The sequence below is a fragment of the Chiloscyllium punctatum genome, chromosome 6 (genome assembly GCF_047496795.1).
Source record: "Chiloscyllium punctatum isolate Juve2018m chromosome 6, sChiPun1.3, whole genome shotgun sequence".
Classification (NCBI taxonomy): domain Eukaryota; kingdom Metazoa; phylum Chordata; class Chondrichthyes; order Orectolobiformes; family Hemiscylliidae; genus Chiloscyllium; species Chiloscyllium punctatum.
Genome location: NC_092744.1, coordinates 5,287,014 through 5,314,695, shown reverse-complemented (window position 1 = coordinate 5,314,695; position 27,682 = coordinate 5,287,014). Strand labels below are relative to the sequence as shown.

General features: G+C 43.7%; 2 protein-coding genes across 4 annotated transcripts in view; one reads left to right on the top strand and one right to left on the bottom strand.

Moving 5' to 3' along the window:
* dner (delta/notch-like EGF repeat containing) overlaps window positions 1–27,682 on the bottom strand; it is a 293,020-nt gene that overhangs the window by 227,379 nt on the left and 37,959 nt on the right. The window lies entirely within an intron of this gene.
* On the top strand, window positions 8,572–9,516 carry LOC140478572 (probable G-protein coupled receptor 148). The gene has a single exon (XM_072571795.1). It carries the CDS (start codon window positions 8,572–8,574, stop codon window positions 9,514–9,516), a length of 945 nt encoding a protein of 314 aa, XP_072427896.1.

The window sequence follows — 27,682 nt, the reverse complement described above, 5'->3', positions numbered from 1 at the left end:
TGTTTTCTGAGAGAGTGCAAGGTTAGGTTGTGTGAATACATCTTGAAGAATTGTACTCAGTACTTTGCCCAATGAGGAAATCATCCCATTTGCCAGGTTTTTATGTACCCGTGTTTCCACCAACAGTATCTGTGGCGTGCACTGTAAGATGTTTGAACAAAGAAAGCCAGGGGTGCAGGGTGCGTAGCTCCTGAAGTGGCATTGAAGGTACACAGGGTGCTGAAGGTCATTGGTCAGTGCACTGAGTACAGGAGTTCAGACATCATGTGACTGGGCAGGACATTGGTGAGGCCACTTGTGGAATACTGTGTTCAATTCTGATCTCCCTGCTATAGGAAAGATACTGTGAAACTTGAAATGGGTCAGAAAAGATTTACAAAGGATGATGCAGGGATTGGAGAATTTGAGCAAAGGCTGAATTGGTTAGGGCTATTTTCCCTGGAGTGTCGGAGGCTGAGGAGTGACCTTATAAATGTTTATAAGATCATGAAGGGCATGGATTGGGTAAATAGCCAGTCATGCTCACAGGGTAGGGAGGGCATAGGCTTAAAGTGAGAGGGGAAAGATATAAAAGGTACCTGAAGGGCAACTTTTTCACACAGAGGATGGTGCGTGTATATAATAAGCTGGTGGAGGAATTGGTGGAGGCTGCTGCAATTACCGCATTTATAAGGCATCTGGATGGGTATATGAACAGGAAGGGTTTAGAGGGATATGGGCTAAATACTGGCAAATGGGACTAGATCAGTTTAGAATATCTAGCCAGCATAGACGAGTTGGAGTGAAGGGTCTTACTTCATGTTGTTTAACAGTGACTCTCAGTTCCTTTATCCCTCTCAATATCCTCTCATTTTATTGTGCATTCCTTTGCCTTGCTCATCTTTGGATTGAATTCCACTTACCACATTTTTTTTTTGCCCACTCAAACCATTGACATTTTCCTACATTCAACAGCTATCCTTCACTGCTGTCAATTATCAAACAGTTTTTGTGTGAGGTATGCTTGGGAAATCGTAGATGTTTAAACCTAAATTAATAATGGGCTAACACTGGATAGCGCCTTGCAGAACACTACTGGAAACTGCTTACCATTTCAGAAACACTTGTCAATCATTGTCTTGTTACTGATCTAATTTTGGATCCATATTTCCCGGTAGTGCATGGAATTTAATTTTCCTTAATATACCTTTTTAAAAATCCACCTGGACAACATCCAGTGCACAACTACCTACAATCCTCTTTGTTACTTCGCAATTAAGTTAGCAAGACCAACCTTCCCTTAACACAGCAAGGCTGTGACTATCCCTGATTTGATCCACTAATCATTCATTCTGCAGGTCCATCGGCTTAGAATAATTTGCCCATCGCTGAAGCCAGATTGACCAGTGTACAATTACATTATCTTTCACGTTTTTGGACAGTTTGTAAACCTTCAGTCCTTTGGAACCTCTCCCATATTTAGTGAGGATTGAAACATGATCCTCAGAACATCCACTATTACAAAATAAAATCTAGCCACTAGTTCAGTGGGTAATAGGAAATTTAAATGGACTCTGACACACTGTCTCATTGGCATTCAGTTATAGCTTCATTGAAGATTAGACTGGTTTGGAGATCAACACTTCCTCCACTGAAGCAAATCTTAGCAGGACTTATACACTTAATGGTAAGGTCCTAGGGAGTGTTGCTGAACAAAGAGACCTTGGAGTCCAGGTTCATAGCTCCTTGAATTAGGAGTCGCAGGTAGATAGGAGAGTGAAGAAGGTGTTTGGTATGCTTTCCTTTATTGGTCAGAGTATTGAGTACAGGAGTTGGGAGGTCATGTTGTGGCTGTACAAGGAATATTGTGTGCAATTCTGGTGTGCTTCCTATCCAACGTTATGAAACGTGAAAGGGCTCAGAAAAGATTTACAAGGATATTGCCAGGGTTGAAGGATTTGAACTAAGGGGAGAGGCTGGATAGACTGGGGCTGTTTTCCCTGGAGTGTCAGAGGCTGAGGGGTGACCTTATAGAGGTGTATAAAATCATGAGGGGCATGGATAGGATAAATAGACAAAGTCTTTTCCCTGGATGGGGAATTCAGAGCCAACCGGCATAGGTTTAGGGTGAGAGGGAAAAGATTTAAAAGGGACCCGGGGCAACTTGTTCATGCAGAGGGTGGTACGTGTATGGAATGAGCTGCCCGAGAAAGTATTGGAGGCTGGTACAATTGCAACATTTAAAAGGCTGGGTATATGAATAGGAAGGGTTTGGAGGGATATGAGTTGGGTGCGGGCAGGTGGGACTAGATTGGGTTGGGATATCTGGTTGGCATGGATGGGTTGGACCGAAGGGTCTGTTTCCATGCTGTACATCTCTATGTCTCTATGACTGTAATTATGAAGGATGCAGACTTAATTATCCATCATCAAAACCTGCCGAATGCAACATTCTTTTCCCATTGTAGTGGAAATCTCTTTCGCAGCATGTTTCTGAATTAGAAAACAAGGCCTTATTTCAATTATTACCTCAGAAAGGGTAGAGAAAGGCTGAACTTAACCAAACTGACATGTCCTGAAACTGACTCTATGTGTTCTTGCACAGAGTGTTATGGGTGATTGTGTATAAACAAGCACTGAGTAGCCAAACCAATAATAACGTCTTTTATTGTGTGGTTTGATGCCACATCGCAAATTTGACTTGGAGAGACACTTTTTAAAAATTCATTCACAGGATGAGGGTTTCACTGGCCAGGTCAGGGTTATACTACAGGGATCCCAACAGCGAGCGTGAGATAGAGATACAAATATGTAAACAGATTATGGAAAAATGGAGGAGTAACAGGGTGGCGGTGATGGGAGATTTTAATTTTCCCAACATTGACTGGGATTCACTTAGTGTTAGAGGTCTAGATGGAGCAGAGTTTGTAAGGAGCATCCAGGAGAGTTTTCCGGAGCAGTCTGTAAATAGTCCAACTCGGGAAGGGGCCATACTGGACCTGGTGTTCGGGAATGATCCCAGCCAGGTGGGTGAGGTTTCAGTACAAGATTACTTTGGGAATAGTGATCACAATTCTGTACGTTTTAGAATATTCATGGACAAAGATGAAAGTGGTCCTAAAGGAAGAGCCCTAAATCAGGGGAAGGCCAACTATAGCAAAATTTGGCAGGAGCTGGGGAAGTTGGATTGGGAGCAGCTGTTTGAAGGCAAATTCACATTTTGATATATGGGAGGTTTTTAAAGAGGTTGATTAGAGTGCAGGCAGATGTGTCCCTACGAAAATGAGGGATAGAAATGGCAGGATTAGGGAACCATGGACGTACAGGTGAAATTGTGAGACTAGATAAGAGGAAGAAGGAAGCATACATAAGGTCTAGGCAACAAAAAACAGATGAAGTTTTGGAAAAATATCAAGAATATAGGATCAATCTGAAACGAGGAATTAAGAGGGCTAAAAGGGGTCATGAAATATCCTTATCAAACAGGGTTAAGGAAATTCCCAAAGCCATTTATTCATATATAAGGAGCAAGAGGGTAACTAGAGAAAGGTTTGGCCCACTCAAGGACAAAGGAGGAAAGTTATGCTTGGAGTCAGAAAAAATGGGTGAGATTCTTAATGAGTCCTTAGCATTGGTATTCACCAAGGAGAGAAACATGACAGATGTTAAGGTTAGGGATAGATGTTTGATTACTCTAGGTCAAATCAGCGTAAGGAGGGAGAAAGTGTGGGTATTTTAAAAGGTGGACAAGTCCAGATGGGATCTATCCCAAGTTACTGAGGGAAGTGAAAGAGGAAATAGCTGGGGCCTGAACAGATATCTTTGCAGCATCCTAGAACCTGGGGAGGTCCCAGAGGACTGGAGAATTGCTAATGTTGTTCCCTTGTTTTAGAAGGGTAACAGGGATAATCCAGGCAATTATCAGCCTGATGCCAGTGGTAGGGAAGCTGCTGGAGAAGATACTGAGGGATAGAATCTATTTACATTTGGAAGAAAATGGACTTATCAGTGATAGGCAGCATGGTTTTGTTCAGGGAAGGTCATGTCTTACCAACTTAATAGAATTCTTTGGGGAAGGGATAAAGTTGATTGATGAGGGAAGGGCTGTGGATGTCAGATACATGGACTTCAGTAAGGTGTTTGATAAGGTTCCCCATGGTAGGCTGATGGAGAAGTCGCATGGGGTCCAGGGTGTTCTAGCTAGATGGATAGAGCACTGGCTGGGAAACAGGAGGCAGAGAGTAGTAGTGGAAGGGAGTTTCTCAAAATGGAGACCTGTGACCTGTCCACAGGGATCCATGTGGGACCATTGTTGTTTGTGATATATATAAATGATTTAGAGGAAGGTATAGGCGGTCTGATTAGCAAGTTTGCAGATGACACTAAGATTGGTGAAGTAGCAGATAGTGAAGGGGACTGTCAGAGAATGCAGCAGAATATAGATAGATTGGGTGGTAAAATGGCAGATGGTGTTCAATCCAGGCAAATGTGAGGTGATCCAATTCAAGAGCAATCTATCCATTAAATGGAAAAGCCCGAAAGGAAAATTGTTGTACAGAGAGATTTGGGTGTTCAGGTCCATTGTTCCCTGAAGGTGGCACCATAGGTCGATAGAGTGGTCAAGAAGGCATACGGCATGCTTTCCTTCATCGGGCGGGGTATTGAGTACAAGAGTTGGCAGGTCATGTTACAGTTGTATAGGACTTTGATTCATTTGGAATACTACGTACAGTTCTGGTCACCACATTACCAAAAGGATGTGGATGCTTTGGAGAGAGTGTAGAGGAGGTTCACCAGAAAGTTGCCTAGTATGGAGGCTATGAAGAGAGGTTGAGTAGGTTAAGATTATTTTCATTAGAAAGATGGAGGTTGAGGGGGGCGGGGCCTGATGGAGGTCAGCAAAATCATGAGAGGTATAGACTGAGTGGGTAGCAAGGAGATTTTTCCCAGAGTGGGGGATTCAATTACTAGGGGTCACGAGTTCAAGGTGAGAGGGGAAAGGTTTAAGGAGTTATCCATGGAAAGTTATTTATGCAGAGGATGGTGGGTGCTTGGAATGCATTGCCAGCGGAGGGGGTAGAGGCGGGAACAATCACATGATTGAAGATGTATCTAGACAGATACATGAATGGGCAGGGAGCAAAGGGACACAGACCCTTAGGATATAGGCGTCAGGTTTAGACAGTGGATTTGGATCGGCGCAGGCTTGGAGGGCCAAAGGGCCTGTCCCTCTGCTGTAAGGTTCTTTGTTCTTATTGCCCATCCCAAATTGCCCAGAGGGTAGTTAAGAATCAACCACATTGCTGTGGGTCTGGAGTCATATGTAGGCCAGACCAGGTAAGGCTGGCAGTTTCCTTCCCTAAAGGACATTAGCGTGAACCAACAATCAACATTGGTGTCATGGTCATCATTGGACTCTTCATTCAGATTCCACCATCTTCCTATGGTGGGATTCGAACCCATGTCCCCAAAACATTACCTGGGTCTCTGGGTTAACCGTTCAGCGATAATCATAGAATCCCTACAGTATGGAAGCAGGCCATTGGCCCATTGAGCCCACATTGACCCTCCGAAGAGCATCCCACCCAGGCCTACCCAACCACCCTATCCCTGTAGTCCTGCATTTCCCAAGGCTAATCTACCTAATCTATACATTTGTACACACTATGGGCAATCTAGCATGGTCAATCCACCAAAGCTGCACCTCTTTGGACTGTAGGAGAATCCCCATGCAGACACAGGGGGAATGTGCAAACTCCACACAGACTAAGTTTGCATCACTTATGTTTCTTCAAGATGTATTCACACAGTCTAACCATACACTCTCTCAGAAACTGTATCATAGAATACAATCCGTCAATAAATCTGTGTACATTTACAAAAGAAACCCTCACAATATATGGAGGCTGCAATCAAACCCAGGTGCCTGGCACTGCAGGGCAGCACTGCTAACCACTGAGCGATCAGGTTACCCACGTCACTCACTCTCTGTTATCATGGAGGGGGTTCCAGAGATACACATGCCCCCACTGTACATCCTCCTGTCCTGCTTGCCCCTGTTGTGGAGAATCTGGTGTGGTCCACAGGCAATAGTTCTCCCTGTTGGATTCTTGAAATCATTTGAGCACTGTGTGATTAGATCCAGCTCCAATGCTTACGGGAAATGCATGTAATCTTGTGCTCAGACTGCAAACCTTAAAACCCAGTATTTGGTTCTGCTCTGATCCAGTCATGATGTTCTTTTACTATTGGAGAGAAATGAGTTTGGGGGCTATCCCTGATTAGATCCTCATGAATTTTAACACAGGCCACAAAAGCAGCTATGATCTCACTGAAGATCAGAACAGACCGAAGGAACTGAATGGAGAGTGTGATGCTGGGAAAGCACAGCAGGTCAGGCAGCATCCGAGGAGCAGGAGAGTCGATGTTTCAGTCGATATTAAGCCCGTCATCAGCACCACACTCTCAACTCTAAGCTCCAGCATCTGCAATCCTCACTTTCGCCAAAGGGACTGAATGGTCTACTCCTGTTCCTCTGTGGCAATGTGCCCTCTCATTCAGTCAGTGTTATCTGTCCTTCCATCTACCTGGTACCATCTAGAATTCTATGTAGATGAATATTTTAATTAATAATATCATGTTAATAAGCCATGAGCACCAACAAAGCCAACTGGATAATTATTTCAGTATCCTCATAAGGAGCCAAACTCGAATTTGCACCCCTCGACAGGGAACTCATTGTTCAAGTTCTGTCATAACATCTGAAGTGTTACCTTCAGTGAGATATTCTCATTGCACTATAGACACAACCCACAAGCAATACACCGGAGAGAGGATCAATTTTTGAATTAAATGTATGATGAGTGTAAGAATTTGCTCATTTAAGTCCAGGCCTATGGGGTCTGGTTGAGTCCTGTACAGTGGGACTCTGAATTCTTCAGAATTCTCTTCTCCAGAGGAATGGGGAGACTCCAGCATCAAGTAAATTCAAGAAACAGATGGACAGAGTTTTGGTCTCTCAGGCAATGAAAGGACCAAGTGGAAAAGTAAAGTTCCGGCTCAGTGGTTAGCATACTGCCTCACAATGCCGGGGATCTGGGTTTAATTCCAGCCTCGGGCAAGTGTGTGAAGTTTGCACATTCTCCTTGTGTCTGTGTGGGTTTCCTTCAGGTGCTCTGGTTGTCTCCCACAGTCCACAGGTGGATTGGCCATGCTTTATAGACTCTGGATTAGAGTGGTGCTGGAAGAGCACAGCAGTTCAGGCAGCATCCAAGAAGCAGCAAAATCGACGTTTCGGGCAAAAGCCCTTCATCAGGAATAAAGGCAGTGAGCCTGAAGCGTGGAGAGATAAGCTAGAGGAGGGTGGGGGTGGGGAGAAAGTAGCATAGAGTACAATAGGTGAGTGGGGGAGGGGATGAAGGTGATAGGTCAGGGAGGAGAGGGTGGAGTGGATAGGTGGAAAAGGAGATAGGCAGGTCGGACATGTCCGGACAAGTCATGGGGACAGTGCTGAGCTGGAAGTTTAGAACTAGGGTGAGGTGGGGGAAGGGGAAATGAGGAAACTGTTGAAGTTCACATTGATGCCCTGGGGTTGAAGTGTTCCGAGGCGGAAGATGAGGCGTTCTTCCTCCAGGCATCTGGTAGTGAAGGAGCGGCGGTGAAGGAGGCCCAGGACCTCCATGTCCTCGGCAGAGTGGGAGGGGGAGTTGAAATGTTGGGCCACGGTTTTTACCATGCTATATAGACCCATAGTGTGCAGGCTAGGTGTGTTAGCCATGGGAAATGCAGGGTTACAGGTCAGGGTGATGGGTCTGAGGAGAATGATCTTTAGCGGGTTTTTGTGACCTTAATAAGCTAAATGGCCTGTTTCCACACTGTAGAGATTCCGTGATTTTATTTTATTTTGAGGATCTTAGTGTATCCATGCTCCTACTTTAACTGTTCCTATTTTTTATGAGGAGGGTGTAATATTCATTAACTGAATACTTCAGTCAGTTATTGTGATTTCACCACTACACAAATAATGTTTGCATATGGCTCCAAGTAGGATCTAATAAAAGAATTAGTTTACAATTTTACTTCAGGATTATTAGATGTTAAGAGCTCTCTATATGTGAATATTAAACATAAATATCAATTAACATTTGCCAGTCTTTGAAACTGTGTGCTGTTGTAGAATATTTAACATGCCATCTGTAAAATTGAGGCTGAGGAAATACTAGACCCTGCATAATTCCACCAGCGACCTTTACTCAGTGTTTATTTCCATCTATCAAAAAGTTTCAATTCCTTTTATTGCAAACACAAAAGTCAATCTTCTTTTTATAAATTGGTAACATTAAAGCAATGCTGAGCCAGTTCATGCTCAAAACCTGCCTCCCCTGATACTCTGTTTGATCCTATTTGGTTTGATGTGCTCCTTTCTACTTCAGAGTGGGTCTTCTTGCTTATTCAAAGTTGCTGCATGACCAGTTGCCTACGCTGTGGAACTGTTCTACAGAGAAACATCAAGCCAGTACCTCACGGTTTCCAACTGGCACTGAGGAACTGAACTGAACACTTGGGAGAGAACAACCTGAGGCATTCGGGAAAATGCTGAATGCTTCAGTCAATGGGACTGGGGAGTATCTCCGTTGTCCTTCATGGGTTTTATTACTGCCAGAGACAGCCTGTTTGTTGGTTACACTGCTTTTCAGCGGAGCCATGCTGGATACTATTTTCCGGATTTCTGCTCTGCGGAAGGAGCCAAGGTACCTGCTACTTGCCAGTCTCCTTATCAGCGACCTGCTCTATTTGCTCTTACTGATTACCACCACAGTGATGTGGGCAGCAGTTATCAGAATACCCATCCTGCTGTGCCTCATCAATTACCTGCTGGTTTTTTCCAGCTTCATTAGTGGGTTCTTCACCATCACTGCTATGGCTGTGGACAAATACATTGCAATCTGCTGGCCTCTCCACTACCGCGCTCTCTGCTCGGCCAGCAAAACTCAGAAGATCATCACCCTCCTATGGCTCTTAGCCGCGGTGCACCCCCTGATATGTTTCCTGATACTTCTGTGGGCTGGGACACCCACACTGGTCATGGAATCCTTTCGCTGCATCTTTCCTCCAGTCGAAGAAGGGATTCTAGAAACTTCCTTTGCTTTATTTCAAGCCCAGCAGGCTGTCCTCGCTCTCACCTTCCTGGCCAGCGCGGTGACCATCGTGTTCTCTTACTGCATGATATACAGGGAAGCTCGCCAAACGTCACCCAAAGTGCGTGCCCGCAAAACCGTGCTCCTCCACGGCCTTCAGCTTTTCCTTTATTTCATCCCCGTCGCCAACTACATCGTTTACTCCAACTTGGTCAAAAGCACATCCATCAAAGTGCAAGTCACAGCCCAGTTACATTTGATTAACATCTCTCTTTTCTCGGTCTTGCCTCGGTGCCTGTGCTCCCTAGTTTTCGGGCTGAGAGCTCGTGAGTTGTACCGTCACGTGAAGAGGCGCCTTTTTGACCAGAATCAGGTAGCACCTCTGTTAGACTCAACATAATCCAAAACGCAGCCAAACTAAAACCAGAGCAATAATGTATAGCCAGCTCAAGGCTACATCTATTCCGGAATCTTCCAGACCATCTTAATCCTGCATTCTGTAATCAGAACAATTCTTAAAAGAGTGAATTCAAGTATCTCAGAACATATTGAAAAATATTTTCATAATCTGTACTGCGTTTATAGAAATGTGTATTGTTTGTAGGTGGTGTTTTTGTTTCAATGAGAAACGAGTTTATGTATGTCTGGTGCAAAGGGAGATATAGAAAACAATTAACTGTGTGTTCATTCAGTATTAAATAGTTTCAGTTAATGGTCTTTTAAATGGTGAATGCTCTTTATAAAATTAACTGTGGAAATGAGTATGACCTTGAAGGAGCTCTTACAAAAAAGCAGTTATGTAACTCCTTAATTCCAACCTTGCTTCTCTTTTTGGTGTTAGAGTGGAATATTTGATGGTTTATTTAAATCTTATTAACTTCACTGGAGGGCAATCTGTCTTGAGATCACATTTAACTCTTTCATCACTTTGGAATGACATTTTATGTTCAGGTACGGGCAGTTACATTTCTGTAGAACTATTTTTCTTACAAATTGAGATGAATCCTTCAAATCATTTCTCACAAGCTCTGAATGTCGTGAAAATAGATTGAAGTTTGGGAGGTTAAATGACAGGATGTGGAGTGTGAGCAAATAATTAAATAATATGTTGCTGTAACTTGTATCAATAATGTATCAAAACAGTTTCTGCTCGCTATACAATTTATACAGCCATGGAATATCATTATGCTTCAGCGGATAATTTATTGATATTTTTAGGTTCACAAATGTTTACACAATAACACCTCTGCATATGAATGTAGATATATACACAGAGAAAGCTGTTCCCACCAATGAACACATATGGAGATTTCTCTGTCTATTGAATAAATCAGGAGTGATTGTCTTCAAAGATACCTCTACTGGCTTCAGGCAGTACCAGCTGATATATCCGAAATATGGGACAGGAATGGTTGCTCAAAACTCACATCTCATAATTCAATACAGATTTGGTTTATGATTCCTCTCATCTGAATTCAAGTGCATTCTCACACAGGGTGTCCCTGGACATCATGAGATCTCAGAGACTACCTTTACCTTTCAGCTTTGTAAAATTAGGAAATAATGTCAAACTGGCCTGGTATCAGTAAAAGAAAAATTGCACCGATAGCTAATAACAAGTAGCGATGATTAAAAGCTAATAACAAGTAGCGATGATTGCCAGGGTGGATGTGGAAACAGCCTTTCCACATCCACCCTGGCAAGGCCCCGGAGAATCTTATATCAAGAAAGTCACCTCTCTTTCTTCTAAAACCACAACCATCCAGGCCCAGCCTGCTCAACCTCTCCTGATGAGGGAATCCCTCCGTACCTGGGATCAGCCGAGTGAACCTTCTGTGCACTGTCTCCAAGGCCAGTGGATCATCCCGGAGATAAGAGAGAAGATTAACACGGGATCTCTCCTCAGCAGGTACAGCAGATAATTTCCAGAGTGTGGGGGCTAGATAGGGAGTCACACATACACACCCACCAACCCCCACAGAGAAGACATTGTCAGACTTCAGGAGGGCGCACTCCAATCACTGAAATTACTTAGAAAACTGGGAGTGGTGCATACCTGACCCTGTCATGACTTAAGCTTCCTGCCTGGGGTTTGGGCTCAGGAATTAACCTCTCCCGTTTCCAATCACCATGAACTCTGCACAGACATAGCCTCCAGGCATATTGATACACCTAAAGCAGCTTTCCAGTTGTAAAGGTAATTCTTGCCCTTGCTCATGTTCAAAAGCAGCTAACACATTTAAAATACAGCGCAGGACCTTTTCTGTCACTGTCAATGAAAAACTGCAAAGTCAATGCCATTTGATGGCAGTTAAACAAACACTCGTTTCCATTTGACACAAAGCAAAAAGGTGACACAATTTCCCCCTCCTCTTATTTTAACTATTTATTTTATTTTGTAGACTTTATATACACCTTATTTTAAGTAAAATTGCTGTGTTGTCTCAGCAGCTTAGCAGGGAAAGTTCGGTCAGGGTTCACGTTGGGATTGATTTGGGAACCAGGTGGAAAGCAACTGAAAGAATGGATCTGAACGTCAAAAAAGAAACAAGAATTGAAAGGATGAGGTAAATATCTGGATTCTCATTCTGCGTACTTTCCCTTTAAAGGATAGGAGACACGGACAACAGGCATTTCCCCACAAAAACAAAGTTCCACAGGAATTCACTTCAGACAGACCTGATTTATTTTGCTGCTAACAAGTTCTTAAGGAGCTGAATTAAAAAGGGAGCAGCAGGAAGGTCAGCTCCAGGCTGCCAAAGTGCACAATAAAAGGCAGCAATAGACAGCAGGAGAGAAATACAAAACTTTGGTGTAAAACTGAAAGAACAATTTTGTTTTGTTGCTAAATAGAAATGGTATACGTGGGTGGTAACCGTGGTGGAGTTTCCCTGTGTGCACTGAGTGGCTGGATCTGAAAGCAGAACTCTCCCTTCCCTCCACATAACAGGTACATCCTTTAAGAGCTCGGAGCAGGAGGAGGCCATTCAGCCCCTCAAGCCTGCTCCACCATTCAATACAATCCTGGCTGATCTCCTGTCAGCCTCCATGCCTGTTCCTCCATCACACTTCAACCCATTACTCTTTATCTCCTCCTTAAATTTACTCAATGTCTCCTCATCCGCCACACCTTTGAGAGAAGTAATTCCTTCTCAACTCTATTTTACATCTGCCGCCCATGTCCCAAAACTATATTGTTACAGGTTACTCCACATAAGGAAACATCCCCCCTACATCAACTTCAAATCATAGAAGCCCTACAGTGTGGAAGCGGGCCATTCAGCCCATCAATCCTGCAAAGAGGAACCTGAGAGCCAACACCCCCCACCCTATCCTTCCCTATCCCATGGCAAACCCACCTAGCCTGCACATCCCTGGGCCAATCCACCTCTAACCTGCACGTCTTTCAACTGTGGAAGGAAACCACAGGGAGAATGTGCAAACTCCACATAGACAGCCACCCAAGGCTGGAATTGAACTGGGTCCCTGGTGCTGTGAGGCAGCAAAGAACAAAGCACAAAGAAAATTTATAGCCCAGGAACAGGCCCTTCGGCCTTTCAAGCCTGAGCCGATCCAAATCCATTGTCTAAACCTGTCGCCCAATTCCTAAGCATCTGGATCCCTCTACTCCCCACCTACTCATGCATCTGTCCAGATGCATCTTAAATGAATCTACCGTGTCTGCCTCTACCATCTCGGCTGGCAATGCGTTCCAGACACCCACCACTGTGTGAAGAACTTGTCACATGTATCCCCCTTAACCTTTTCACCTCTCACCTTGAAAGCGTGACCTCTTGTTATTGAATCCCTCACCCTGGGAAAAAGCTTGTCTCTGTCTACCCTGTCTATACCCTTCATGATTTTGTAAACCTCAATCAGGTCCCCCCTCAATCTCCTTTTTTCGAATGAAAACTAACCTAACCTACTCAATCGCTCTTCATAGCTAGCACCCTCCATACCAGGCAACATCCTCATAAACCTTCTCTGCACACTCTCCAAAGCGTCCACATCCTTTTGGTAATGTGGCGACCAGAACTGTACAGAGTATTCTAAATGCGGCTGAACCAAAGTCTTGTACAATTTTAACATGACCTGCCAGCTCTTATACTCAATACCCCGTCCGATGAAGGCAAGCATACCATATGCCTTCTTGACCACTCTATCCACATGTGCAGCAACCTTCAGGGCACAATGGACCTGCACTCCCAGATCTCTCTGCCCATCAACTTTTCCCAAGGCTCTTCTGTCATTGTATAATTCGCTCTAGAATTAGACTTGCCTAAATGCACCACCTCACATTTGTCTGGATTGAACTCCATCTGACCCCTGTGAAACACCACTGATCACCTTTGTCCATTTCGAGAAACTCCCTTCAACTACTACTCTCTGTCTCCTGTTGCTCAACCAGTTCTTTATCCACCTATCTAGAACACCCTACACACCATGTGACTTCACTTTCTCCATTAGTCTACCATGGGGAACCTTATCAAATGCCTTACTGAAATCCATGTATATGACATCATCTATCAACTTGGTCACTTCCTCAAAGAACTCTATTAAGTTGGTAAGGCACAATCTCCCTCACACAAAACCATGTTGCCTATCACTGATAAGCCCATTCTTTTCTAAATGTAAATAGATCCTATCCCTCAGTACCTTCTCCAGCAACTTTCCCACCACCGACGTCAGGCTCACTGGTCTGTAGTTACCCAGAATATCCCTACTACCCTTCTTGTATAGGGGGACAACATGAGCAACCTTCCAGTCCTCTGGCACCTCACCTGTATTTAAGGATGCCACAAAGATACCTGTCAGGGCCCCAGCTATTTCCTCTCTCGCCTCCCTCAGCAACCTGGGATAGATCCCATCCGGTCCTGGGGATTTGTCCACCTTAATAACCTCTAGCCTACCCAACACATCTTCCCTACTTATGTCAACGTGATCCAGACTAATCAAACTTCTATCTCTAATCTCAAGATTCATCATGTTCCTCTCCTCAGTGAACACTGATGCAAAGTAATCATTCAGAATCTCACCCATTCTCTCAGGTTCGACACACAGCCTTCCTTTGTTATCTTTTAGTGGACCAATCCTTCCTCTAGTTACCCGCTTGCTTCTTGTGTAAGAATAAAATACTTTGGTATTCTCCTTAATTCTGCTCACTAAAGCTATTTCATGACCCCTTTTAGCCCTCTTGATTCCTTGTTTAAGGCTTGTCCTACTCTTCCGATATTCCTCCAGGGCCCGTTCTGTTTTTAGCTGCCTAGACCTTATGTATACTTCCCTTTTCCTCTTTGCTAGTCATACAATTTCTCCTGTCATCCCCGGTTCACGAATCTTGCCCTTCCTATCCTTTGCCTTCAATGAGACATGCCTATCCTGCACTATCTTTGAAAGCCTCCCACATCTCAAATGTGGACTTCCTTTCAAATAGCTGTGTCCAATCCACATTTCTCAGCTACTGCCTAATTTTGATATAATTGGCCTTGGCCCAGTTTAGTACTCTTCCCTTAGGATCACTCTCTTCTTTATCTATGGGTATTGTAAAACTTACAGAATTGTGGTCACTGTTCACAAATAAATCTCCCACTGCTACTTCTGCCACCTGGCCTGGCTTGTTCCCCAGTACCAGTACAATATGGCCTCTTCCCTTGTCAGACTATTGACATACTGCTCTAGAAAACTCTCCTGGACGCTTCTTACAAATTCTACTCCATCCAGACCTCTGACATTAAGTGTATCCCAGTGTATGACATTAAAATCTCCCATCACCACCACCCCGTTGCCTCTACATCTTTCCATAATCTGTTTATCTATTTGTTCTTCTACCTCACACTCACTGTTGGGAGGTCTGTAATACAGCCCCAACAATGTAACTGCACCCTTCTTATTTCTCAGCTCCACCCATAATGCCTCACTGCTCAAGCCCTCAAGTGTCCTCCTTTAGAATAGCCATGATATCATCCCTGACCAGCAATGCAACTCCACCCCCCCCCCACCCCCTTTTATTTCCCTCCCTGTCCTGTCTGAGGTGCCTATATCCTGGAAAAATTTGGTTGCCAATCATGCCCTTCCTTCAACCAAGTCTCTGTGATGGTAATAATGTCATACTCCCAGGCACCAATCCAAGCCCTAAGTTCATCTGCCTTACACTCTATACTCCTTGCATTGAAGTAGATGCACTTCAGGCCACCAGTTCTTTTGCACTCATCTGCTCTCAGCCTACTCTTCCCTTTATTAATGCTATCTTCACGGTTCTTACAGTTTCCAGTCTCCACCTCGCTGCCTACTTGTTTTCCGTTCTGGTTCCCAGTCTCCTGCCACATTAGTTTAAAACCTCCCCAACAGCAGTAGCAACATCTCCCCCCAGGACATTCGTTCCAGTTTGGTTCAGGTGTAGACCGTCCATTTTGTAATAGTCCCACCTTCCTCAGAACCAGTCCCAATGTCCAACAAATCTGAACCCCTCCCTCCTACACCATCTCTCATGCCATGTGTTCATCCTGCCTATTTTTTCGTTCCTACACTGGCTAGCATGTGGCACTGGTAGTAATCCCGAGATCACTACCTTTGAGGACCTCCTCTTTAACTTCTCTCCTAGCTCCCTGAATTCTTCTTTCAGGACCTCATCTCGCTTTCTACTTATATCGTTGGTGCCTATATGCACCAAGACAACTGGCTGTTCACCCTCCCCTTTTAGAATGTTCTGCAGCCGATCGGTGACATCCCTGACCCGAGCATCTGGGAAGCAACATACCATCTGGGAGTCTCGTGTTCGGCCACAGAACCACCTATCTACTCCCCTCACAATACAATCCCCTATGACTATGGCTGTACGAGTCCTTTTCCTGCCCTTCTGAACAGCAGTGCCTGCCACGGTGCCATGATCCTGGCAACTGCTGCCCTCCCCTGGTGAGCCATCTCTCCCCAACAGTACCCAGAACAGTATACATGTTTTGGAGGGAGATGACCGCAGGGGACACCTGCACTGCCTTCCTACTCTTTTTCTGTCTTTTGGTCACCCATTCACTGTCTCCCTCAGCAATCCTAACCAGCGGGGTGACCAATTCACTAAACACAGTGCTAACCACTGAGCCACTGGGCAGCCCATTTGTCAATTCCCTTTTGCATCTTATAGAACATAGAACATAGAACATAGAACATTACAGCGCAGTACAGGCCCTTCGGCCCTCGATGTTGCGCTGATCAAAGCACCCCTTAACCTACACTAAGCCACTATCCTGCATATACCTATCCAATGCCCGCTTAAATACCCATAAAGAGGGAGAGTCCACTACTGCTACTGGCAGGGCATTCCATGAACTTACAACTCGCTGAGTGAAGAACCTACCCCTAACATCAGTCCTATATCTACCCCCCCTTAATTTAAAGCTATGCCCCCTTGTAATAGCTGACTCCATACGTGGAAAAAGGTTCTCACTGTCAACCCGATCTAACCCCCTAATCATCTTGTACACCTCTATCAAATCACCCCTAAACCTTCTTTTCTCCAATGAAAACAACCCCAAGTGCCTCAGCCTTTCCTCATAGGATTTTCCTACCATACCAGGCAACATCCTGGTAAACTTCCTCTGCACCCGTTCCAGTGCCTCCACATCCTTCCTATAGTATGGCGACCAAAACTGCACACCATATTCCAGATGCGGCCGCACCAGAGTCTTATACAACTGCAGCATGACCTCAGGACTCCGGAACTCAATTCCTCTACCAATAAAAGCCAGTACGCCATATGCCTTCTTCACTGCACTATTTACCTGGGTGGCAACTTTCAGAGATCTGTGTACATGGACACCAAGATCCCTCTGCTCTTCCACACTACCAAGTAGTCTACCATTAGCCCAGTAATCCATCTTTTTATTACTCTTACCAAAGTGAATCACTTCACACTTAGCTACATTGAACTCCATTTGCCACCTTTCTGCCCAGCTCTGCAGCTTCTCTATATCCCGCTGTAACCTGCCATATCCTTCCTCACTGTCTACAACTCCTCCGACTTTCGTATCATCCGCAAACTTGCTCACCCAACCTTCTAACCCTTCCTCCAGGTCATTTATAAAAATGACAAACAGCAATGGTCCCAAAACAGATCCTTGCGGAACACCGCTAGTGACGGCACTCCAAGATGAACCTTTGCCATCAACTACTACCCTCTGTCTTCTTCCAGAGAGCCAATTCCTAATCCAAACCTCCAACTCACCTTCAATGCCATATCTCTGTATTTTCTGCAGTAGCCTACCATGGGGGACCTTATCAAACGCCTTACTAAAATCCATATATACCACATCTACCGCTTTCCCCTCATCTACCTCCTTAGTCACCTTCTCAAAGAATTCAATAAGGTTTGTGAGGCACGACCTGCCCTTCACAAAACCATGCTGACTATCCTTGATCACATCACTCTTATCCAGATGTGCATAAATCCTATCCCTTACAATTCTCTCTAAGACTTTGCCCACAACAGAAGTGAGACTCACTGGCCTATAGTTACTAGGATTATCCCTACTCCCCTTCTTAAACAAGGGAACCACGTTTGCTAGCCTCCAGTCCTCTGGCACTACTCCTGTCGACAAAGAGGACACAAAAATCAAGGCCAATGGCTCTGCAATCTCCTCCCTTGCTTCCCAGAGAATCCTAGGATAAATACCATCAGGCCCAGGGGACTTATCTATTTTCACCCTTGCCAGAATTTCCAACACCTCTTCTCTACATATCTCAAAGCCATCCATTCTACTTATTCGTGCCTCAGTATTTATATCGACAACAATGTCCTGTTCCTGAGTGAATACTGACGAAAAGTATTCATTCAGCGCCTCCCCAATCTCTTCAGCCTCCACACGCAACTTCCCATTACTATCCTCAATTAGTTCTCCTATCATTGTTCAAAACTCCAGAGAGTATTAACCTAAACTACTCTGCATTACTCAAAGCCCTAATCCCTGGAATCAATCTGGTGAAGTTTATTTATGATCAGGCTTCATCTGAATGAAAGCAGTGAACTGTGTAATTCAGTGAGTGAGTCCCACTCAGAGCCAGCTGGCCTGGAGGGAAACCCTGGGAGTGGTGTGGAAAAGGTGAGTGGTGAATCCTTCCAAAAACCACAGAGCCTCATTACTAAATGTGTTTCCTCTCCCTAACTCTGGAAGCCTTCTGTGGTATCTTTGAAATTGCAAAAAGTCCAGAATGACGTGCGCAAGAGAGTATACTTCTCTTATTTGATGAACATTTTGGCACCACATCCACAGAATGCATAAGCAAGCTACCCACCAGAGGTACTGCTCCTACGTCTAGGCTAGAAGGACTGGGTTTAAACTGCATCCATTATTGAGGAGCATCCGAACTTGTCCAAACAGATTCGTTCAAAAATATTTACACAAACCACCCAAGGCCAGAATGAAACAAAAACAGGAAACACATCTGTGGAGACGGAAACAGAGTTACCATGTCTTCAGAACCATTTTCTATAAAAGCAGGGCCTGTTTGACCCCTGAAAGTGTGCGTGCTTCCAAATTGACAGCAAAAGAAACTCAAGATTAGAATGGTGCTGGAAAAGCACAGCAGGTCAGGCAGCATCCGAGGAGCAGGAATCAAGGTTTCGGACAAAAGACTTTCATCAGGAAGAGCAACAGAATCTCAAGGTAAAAACAATGACTGCAGATGCTGAAAACCAAATACTGGATTAGTGGTGCTGGAAGAGCACAGCAGTTCAGGCAGCATCCAACGAGCAGCGAAATCGACGTTTCGGGCAAAAGCCCTTCACAGAATCTCAGTTAACCCAAACTTCAGCCATTCCAATAGTGACTTAAGATTAAAAAGATTAGGACCAAAATCCAATCCCTCCCACACCCGATAATTCCTTTCATTGTTAAGAATGTATATTCTGATTTTAAAACTCCTCAATGCTGCAAAGGTTAGACATATCTTGCAGGGACAACATTGCGTTGTAATTACTGCAATACGTCAAGGTTCTGGGTAGGTCTGTTCTCTCGCCTCACTTTGATCTTGGTGCAAGAGCTCAGGAGACAATTGACAGTTGGACAGTGTCATTAATCACCAGCCTGCACATTGCAGAGTTATTCTAATTAGAAGATACATACAGGGTTCTGCAACTTCTACAGTCTGCAGTCCACTGGGAACAAGAGCAAAGCTCAGTCTGACAAGCCGGAAAAAAATGTACCTAGAGAACTCTTTGTACAATGGTGTATTGTACTCTTAGATTTATGGCTTCAATATATCGACGAACGACAGTGGATGAAGCTAACTTTAACAGCAACTTCATTAACTGAAACTTTGGCATGTCCACAATGACTATTACCAATTTGTATAGATGTACCATAGAAAGCTTCCTATCCGGATGGATGACAGCTTGGTATGGTAACTGCTGTGCCCAAGACTGCAAGAAATTACAGAGGTTTGTGAACACAGAGCAGTTCATCAAAACAGCCTTCCATCCATTGAATCCCTCTACACTTCCTGCAGCCTCGGGAAATCAGCCAACATCATCAAAGACCCCTCCAAGAGACACTCTCTTCCACTTTCTTCCATCGGGCAAAAATTGTGAAAACACGTACCGACAGATTCAAAAACAACTTCTTCCCCGCTGTTGCACAGAACTGTACGAAATATTCCAAATGTAGCCGAACCACAGTCCTATACGTGACCTGCCAACTCTTGTACTCAATACCCCGCCCGATGAAGGAAAGTATGCCGTATGCCTTCTTGACCACTCTATCGACCTACGGTGCCACCTTCAGAGAACAATGGACCTGAACACCCAAATCTCTCTGTACAACAATCTTTCTCAGGATTTTTCTATTTACTGTATAGTTCTCTCTTGAATTGGATTTCCAAAATGCATCACCTCACATTTACACGGATTGAAGGCTGCCATTTCTCCACCCAATCTATCTATATTCTGCTGTGTTCTCTGACAGTTCCCTTCACTATCTGCTACTCCACCAATCTTAGTGTCATCTGCAAACTTGCTAATCAGACCGCCTATACCTTCCTCCAGATCATTTATGTATATCACAAACAACAGTGGTCCCTGTGGGACACCACTGGGCACAGAAACTCCGTTCTATTCCTACTCTCTGTCTCCTACTGCCCAACCAGTTCTCTATCCATCTAGCTAGAACACCCTGGACCCCATGTGACTCCACGTTCTCCATCAGCCTACTGTGGGGAACCTTATCAAACACCTTACTGAAGTGTAGTCATTGTTGTAACGTAGGAAAGGCAGCACCCAATTTATGGACAGCAAGGCCCCCAAAACAATAATGATCAGATAATCTTTTATAGTGATGTATCGAATAGATCCTGTCACATTGCAAGTGAATGATCCCAGATCAGCACTCAGCAGGAGACTCAAAGAACTAAGTGCAAATAGCCCCCTATCTCTGGTTCAGACTTTGTTTTTCCTGACATCAGCTTAAGTCTGGAGTTAAGGGAATGTGCTGAGCTGAGCAATGAGCTGAGACATGTGTGAAGTCGAACAGTATTACGGAGGTGGAAATAGATGTTCTTCGTAATGGTACAAACATCAGGCTGGAAGCTAATGCCAGAAACAAATGTAACACCGGGATTGAAATCGCATCGGTTTAATCCAAGTGTGCTGTCATGGGGAAGGCTGGAGTTAGTCACCAGGGAACAGAGTTGAGAACAGGGCAAAAGCAATATAAAAAATTCACAATTCTTCAAATTCATGGAATTTGTTACATTGGACAAATTTAACAAAGGTTTGAGGGGTATAGATGGTGTAAACAGGAAGGAACTTTTCCCCTTGATGATTAAAGACCAGGGACATGGATTAAACCACCACGAGTTGTCTCTCTCTAACGAGACAGCAGGACTGTGGCAACTTTAGCTTTTTTTTAAACCATGATAAGATTTCTTTTTTCCCCAAATTTCAGACATTTCTGATCTGTCTCTTCTGCATCGTGCTGTCAGTTTCTAGATTTCTTTTGCACTCAACAGACTGAAACTGTCTGTCCAAAGAATGAAGGGTGAACACATCAGTCCACAGCGCTTAGAGTTCCTAACACTTGTGTTTGCTGTAAAAACAATCATCTCAGTGATGCACCACCTCCCGAAGAGGACAGGTTTAACAATTTAACTTCTAGAAGCTCAAACTAATGTCAAACCTTTTTGTTCTACTCATTATTAATTGATCTATCAACAGATACCTCTCATTGAGATCACAGCAAGGTCAATATGTAGCTGGATGCTTGTTACTTCAAAGACATTACACACAAACAGTTTGCTGTGCTTTCTAAATTGATGAGATTTTAACAGATTTCCTGACTAGCCAAGGCTTTGGACTCGCTGATAAATCTTAATCACTAAACATGAGCATTCACTAAGCTGAAAAGTAGCAACCAGAGGATAAATGATTTATTGTTTTGCCTTGTCATCTTTATTAACATTTTTTGGTTAATGTTGCTGCATTATAACAGCGACTACACATTTAAAAAACACTTATTTGGCTATAAAATGCTTTGAGACATTCCGTGTTTGTGAAAAGTGTTATAAAATGCAAATTTTACTGATTATTGAAACATATTCTATTCAACATTGGTATATTAGTTCATCTCTGCTGTGGAGATTGCAGACAATTTTTCCCATCTGGAGGGGTTGAGAAATTAGAGTAACCAGGTGGCATATTGTCTTATGACTGATGAACAGGCTACATTTTTATAGCACCCACAGGCCAGCTCTTAAGGGTAACTGTTAAATTTCTATTTTTCAACAATAATAGGTTTTGAAATTAATGCACCTCAAGAAAAATCTGTGCTAAGAAATGGAACTGTTCACTATTTGCCTGTATAATCCGAACATGACAACTCTGGGTTCGGTATTGTGTGAGTTTTCTCTTCCTGCCTTCAACAGGAGCTCAATGTGATGGCCTCTTGGTTAAAGCAGTGCCAATTACCACGGAGTTCGGATGCTTTCAGTGTGTGGATTTGCTTAAGAACCTCATGACTAATAAAGAATGAATCTGAATCCAGTCAGTCAGAGTAAGGGTCAAAACCCAGCTACAAATATTGAATTGACAAACTTGAGACAAAATCTTTTCGGGAACAGGAACTGTGATCGTGCTAACAAATAGTGGCCTTTTGGACGTCTTGGGGTGTTTTATTTAAAAGGTAAAGTCACAACAGCCCTGCTGGACTATCAGACTGCTGTCTCATTAGATAGAGACTGCTGGTGGTGGTTTTACCTGAGGGTCACCACGTTTTACGCAAGGGGAGAGGTTGAGAAGGACAGTCCTTCATTGTAACCTCAGCTGGTGAGGATATTGAACCCAGGCTGTTGGTGTCACATTGACAGAGCAAGCCGGCTAACTGAGCTAATTGACCAGAACTGGTTAATGCTACCAGAGATAGTCTATAGATGCAAATGTTTTGGCTGCCCAGAAGAAAGAGGAAAAATGACTTGATGAAATATCTTTTCTTATCAGTTACATAGAAAGTATCTGCAGCCCCAGGTTTGGGTACAAGGACCTGCCTCTATTTAAGAGGCATTTGGATGGGTATATGAATAGGAAGGGTTTGGAGGGATATGGGCCGGGTGCTGGCAGGTGGGACTAGATTGGGTTGGGATATCTGGTCGACATGGACAGGTTGGACCGAAGGGTCTGTTTCCATGCTGTACATCTCTATGACTCTATGACTCTGCCTTCCCTTCCATTTCAGTCAGAGTGTACAGCTTGTGCTGAAAAACTCACCTTATAAATGTAAGTGGCCAGAATGTTGATTATTAGATTAGATTAGATTAGATTCCCTACATGGTGAGGAGCTCATCTCCGTGAAAAACACCATCCCCCACCCTACTGAGAAATGTGCCCCAGTGAAGTGAATTGGATGGATAAACCTTTTAAAACAGAAAAAAAAAATCAGAAGAGGTGAAAAAAGATGTCAGTCATTATGACCTATTTTACACAATAGCACAAAGTCAAAATTATCCGAAACAGCCTCAATAAAGGCAAATGCTTACTTAATACTGAACACAATGACTGAGAATGAAAATCTGCTGTCCTTACATGGTCTGGTAACTCCAGACCCACAGCAATGTGGTTGACTCTTAACTGCCCTCTGGGCAATTAAGGATAGACAATAAATGCTGGGCCTAGCGAGAGAGACTCATATCCCCTAAGGAATAAAATAAAAACTTTGTTGGAAATGGACTATGTTTGTATGAACCCTCAGCATTAACCCCATTCCTCCAGCCTCAGTGGTCACTGATCTACTGTGATTCCTGGTTAAGCATCATGTTAACTTTGAAATTCTTATCCTCTTTCATATCCCTCTGTGGCTTCATGCTTCTGTCCAGCAGCCCTCGGAAAGGCTTGTTCCCTCCCATTCCCCTTGTGCATCTCCAGTTTTAAGTGTTCCAACATAGATGGCCAAACCTTCAACATTAGGGTTGTCAGCTCGGAAACCCTCTCTGTAAACTCTCCACTACTCTCTCTCTCTCTCTCTCTCTCTCTCTCTCTGTCTTTGCTAAACTCAGAATGGATATCTTGGACTGAATGGACTCTTTCTGGGTTGCACGTACTAAATAACTGAATAAGGGCAAAAACAGGTGTGGTCCCCTCGGCAGAAATAAGGAACCATAGAATCCCTACAGTGCAGAAAGAGGCCGTGTGTGTTTGTGTGCGCGCGTGCGCGCGTGTGTGTGCACGTGTATGTGTGTATACATGTGTGCGTGCCTATGTCTGTGTGTGTGTATACGTGTGTGCGTGTCTATGTCTGTATGTGTGTGTGTGTGTGTGCGCGTGCGTGTGTGTGCACGTGTATGTGTGTATACGTATGTGCGTGCCTATGTCTGTGTGTGTGCGCGTGCGTATGTGTGCACGTGTATGTGTGTACACGTATGTGCGTGCCTATGTCTGTGTGTGTGTGTGTGTGTGTGTATACATGTGTGCGTGCCTATGTATATGCATGGTGGAACATGGTCCTGATGGTGTTCTGCACACTCATTAAATCACACTGGATCCAGCAGAGTGGATGATGTGGCAGAAGGCAGTGTTATAATGACAGGCCGTTGATGTAATCTGTCACTGGGTGGGTGAAAATCTTTGTCATAGGAGCGAGCTAAATTTGGAAGCAGTTCTGCTGAGAACTGAATTGAAACTGGGACACTGTTGATAAAGACAAGCCAGTATATCTGTGAACGAAACTGCTGATAATTGGTTTCCGTCACCCCATAGACTGAGGAGCAGTTTGGAAAGCACTAGCAATATTGGAAGATTGATACAAACAGGAAAAGCTCGAGAGGAATGAATCAGATTACTATTTACTTGCTGTAGCATCACATCTTTCATTCATAATTCTCAGTCCCAGTGAGTTCTCATTTTCACACAGAAAAATTTATGGAAGTTCTTACTAGGGAACAAGTATTTCTTCCCTGAAAGTGGAAAAATTCAGGACATATCACTCCAGGCCACTCATGCTCCAAGATTACAGATAAATGATGTCCCTTGCATTGGTTCATTGGGGATTTTTCCTAACACTGACTGTAAATTCTCGTCTCATACTCAGAAGCAACCAGGTGTCCTATTGAATGAAGTTGTTCATTTTATCCTCACTTGTGGATTGTTCTTCGTAGCTTCATAACATTTCTCAACTGAAGAGATCTTAACATTAACAATCTGAAATATATATCTTTGCAATTAACCAGAAGTTGGTGATATCAACCATTCCTTTAAGTAGAAACATCAACTAAACCTGCTCCACTGTCCAATTGGATTATGGTTGATCCTAGTTTCCTCACCCTGCATTCACACTCCTTAACATTTTCACCTAACAAATATCTATCCATCCTAGTCTTTACATTTATACTCACCCAGCCACTACAACACTTTGGGAGACAGAAAACAGTTATTAGTACATTCCATGTGAGAAACAGCAATGTGATATTATTCCTAGCTCTAATTTTAAGGTTAACCTCCTTCAATTGGAGAAATATTTCATCTCTATCTATATTATCAAATCCTTTTACCATTTTAAATACCTCAATAAGATTAACCCTTAATCTGCTTTATGCAAGGGTTTCTCCATAAGAGATTAAATCAGGATGGGATAATTAGATCTATTCTGTCCTCTCCACCCCACTCAAAAATCTGTCCTAGTAGCTCAGTCATCTTCTACACTGCACCTAGCTTCCTAAAGAATGATCCTAATAAATAACTCTTCACTCTGAAGGGCTCTTCGATAACTGCATTACTGGTACAGCACTTTACAGTGGTTGAACAGTTTTGTTAAACAGCTTTCTTCTTTTGTTCTATATACCTAATAACCAGTAACTCAGGAAAGGTCTGAAAAAAATTATGCTTTCGGAAACCCAGAGAGTGCCTCCTGTATGATCAATGTAAAACAGGCATGTTGGGAAGATAATTTTGCAGAGTCAGTTTGATCCATGTAAAAGAAATCTGCATGGGTATATGAATAGGAAGGGTTTGGAGGGATATGGGCCGGGTGCTGGCAGGTGGGACTAGATTGGGTTGGGATATCTGGTCGGCATGGACTGGTTGGACCGAAGGGTCTGTTTCCATACTGTACATCTCTATGACTCTATGACATTTAATAGCATCTACTATATTTCAGCACATGGAGCTGAACTCAGGTTCCAAAGCTGAAGAAGTGCTATACTGAACTGAACTTGTAAAGAGATGTTAATCCAAGGAGCAATCTTTTTGTTTCAGATATTAGAGATTTTGCATCATTCAAAGCAGGTCATGGGGGGTGGGGGTGGGGGTGGGGGGGAGGGGGCACTAAAATTATGAAGTAAACAGAGGCTGCTTCCCCTAGTGGGTATAGCCTCAAAATAAGGAGGAGTAGATTTAGGACTGAGCTGAGGAGGAACTTGTTCACCCAGAATCTGTGAAATTCCCTGCCCAGTGAAGCAGTTGAGTCTACCCCCATTTGAATGTTTTAAGGCAAAGATAAATAGATTGTGAAGAGTAAAGGAATGAAGAGTTAGGATGAGGGGGTGGGTAAGTGGAGCTGAGGCCCATGTAAAGATCAGCCCTGATCTTACTGAATGGGCAGAGCAGGCTCAAGGGGCCGGACGGCCTCCTCCTGCTCCTCGTCCTTATGGTCTTATGATGTTCTGACTCCATGACACAAAACAGATTAACAAATAATTCATTTATTTGCTGTTTGTGGGGGTTTAACTGTGTCTACAATAACTGCTTTGTTTGCCTGCATAATAATGGATACTCAATTCATTGTTAGTAAGATGTTTTTGATCTTTTTGAGAGTGAAGGTATTATTTTAATATTGTTTTTGATTCCTTCTGTTCCTTCCTTCTTTCAAGTTGACTCAATAATAAATGGATGCAGGCAAACAGAGCATCGGTATAATTGCGTAATTGAGTAATTATGTTTAGGAGGGCTTTTAATACGTTGGCAATCCATGTAATTTTCCTCACACTGTAGCCCATGAAATGCACTCCAATTAGATACTGTTTCAGGTTTCTCCGTTGTTCTACACAACATCTACAACTGTGAGGCCTGAACAACCACTAAGGAATCAAACTGTGGTTCTCTCTCTCATTAACGATTACTGCCTCATGTCTGAGTGTCTTCATGGCTGTCAGTCAGTCATGGTCAGCTTGTCAGAGAAGTTATAACTGCTGCACAATCATAAGCTTACACAGGAATGACAAAATAATAACAATACACACAGAAACCAGTCACTAGGAGCAGGCTCTTCGGCCTCCTCAGCCTCCTCCACCACTCACTATGATCTGATGACTCCACATTCCCCCAATAACGCCTTGTTCCTCAGGAACTGATCTACCTTTTACGTGAAAGTATTTAGAGACTCTGCTTCCACAGCTCCAAACACCCGTGACCTTCTGAGACAAAAATTCTCTTCATCTCTGTCTCCAATGGACGGCACTTTCTTTTTAAATAGTGGACACTAGTTCAAGATTCTTTCATCATCTCCACATCCACCCTGTCAAACCCCTCAGGATCTTATGGATATTTCCTGTACAACCCATACAGATGTGCTATTACACACCTCTGGAGCAGGTGGGGCTTGAACCAGGGTCTCCTGGTTTGGAGGGAGAACATTACCACTGCACTGCACAAACTCACTTAAGATCTTTAAACATCTCAATCAAGGTACCCCATACATTTCCAATCTCCAGTGAAGGCAAGCCTAGCCTGTATATATCATACCATTTCTGAAATAGAATCTTTGCGGTGTGGAAGTAGACCATTTGGCCCACTGAGTCCAGACTGACCCTCTGAACAGCATCCCACACAGACCCAGCCCCTTACCCTATCATGTCCTTGACAGTCTGGTTTGCTGTTTTTATTCACAAGACGGGGGTGTCACGGGCTGGGCCAGCATTTATCATCCATCCCTAATTGCCCAGTTGGCACTTAAGAGTCAACCACATTGCTGTGGATCTGGAGTCACATGTAGGCCAGACCAGGTAAGGACAGCAATTTCCTTTCCTGAAGGGCATTTTCCCAACAATGGGTTCCCAGTCAGCATCAGATTTTTAATTCCAGATTATTTTTTTAATTGAAT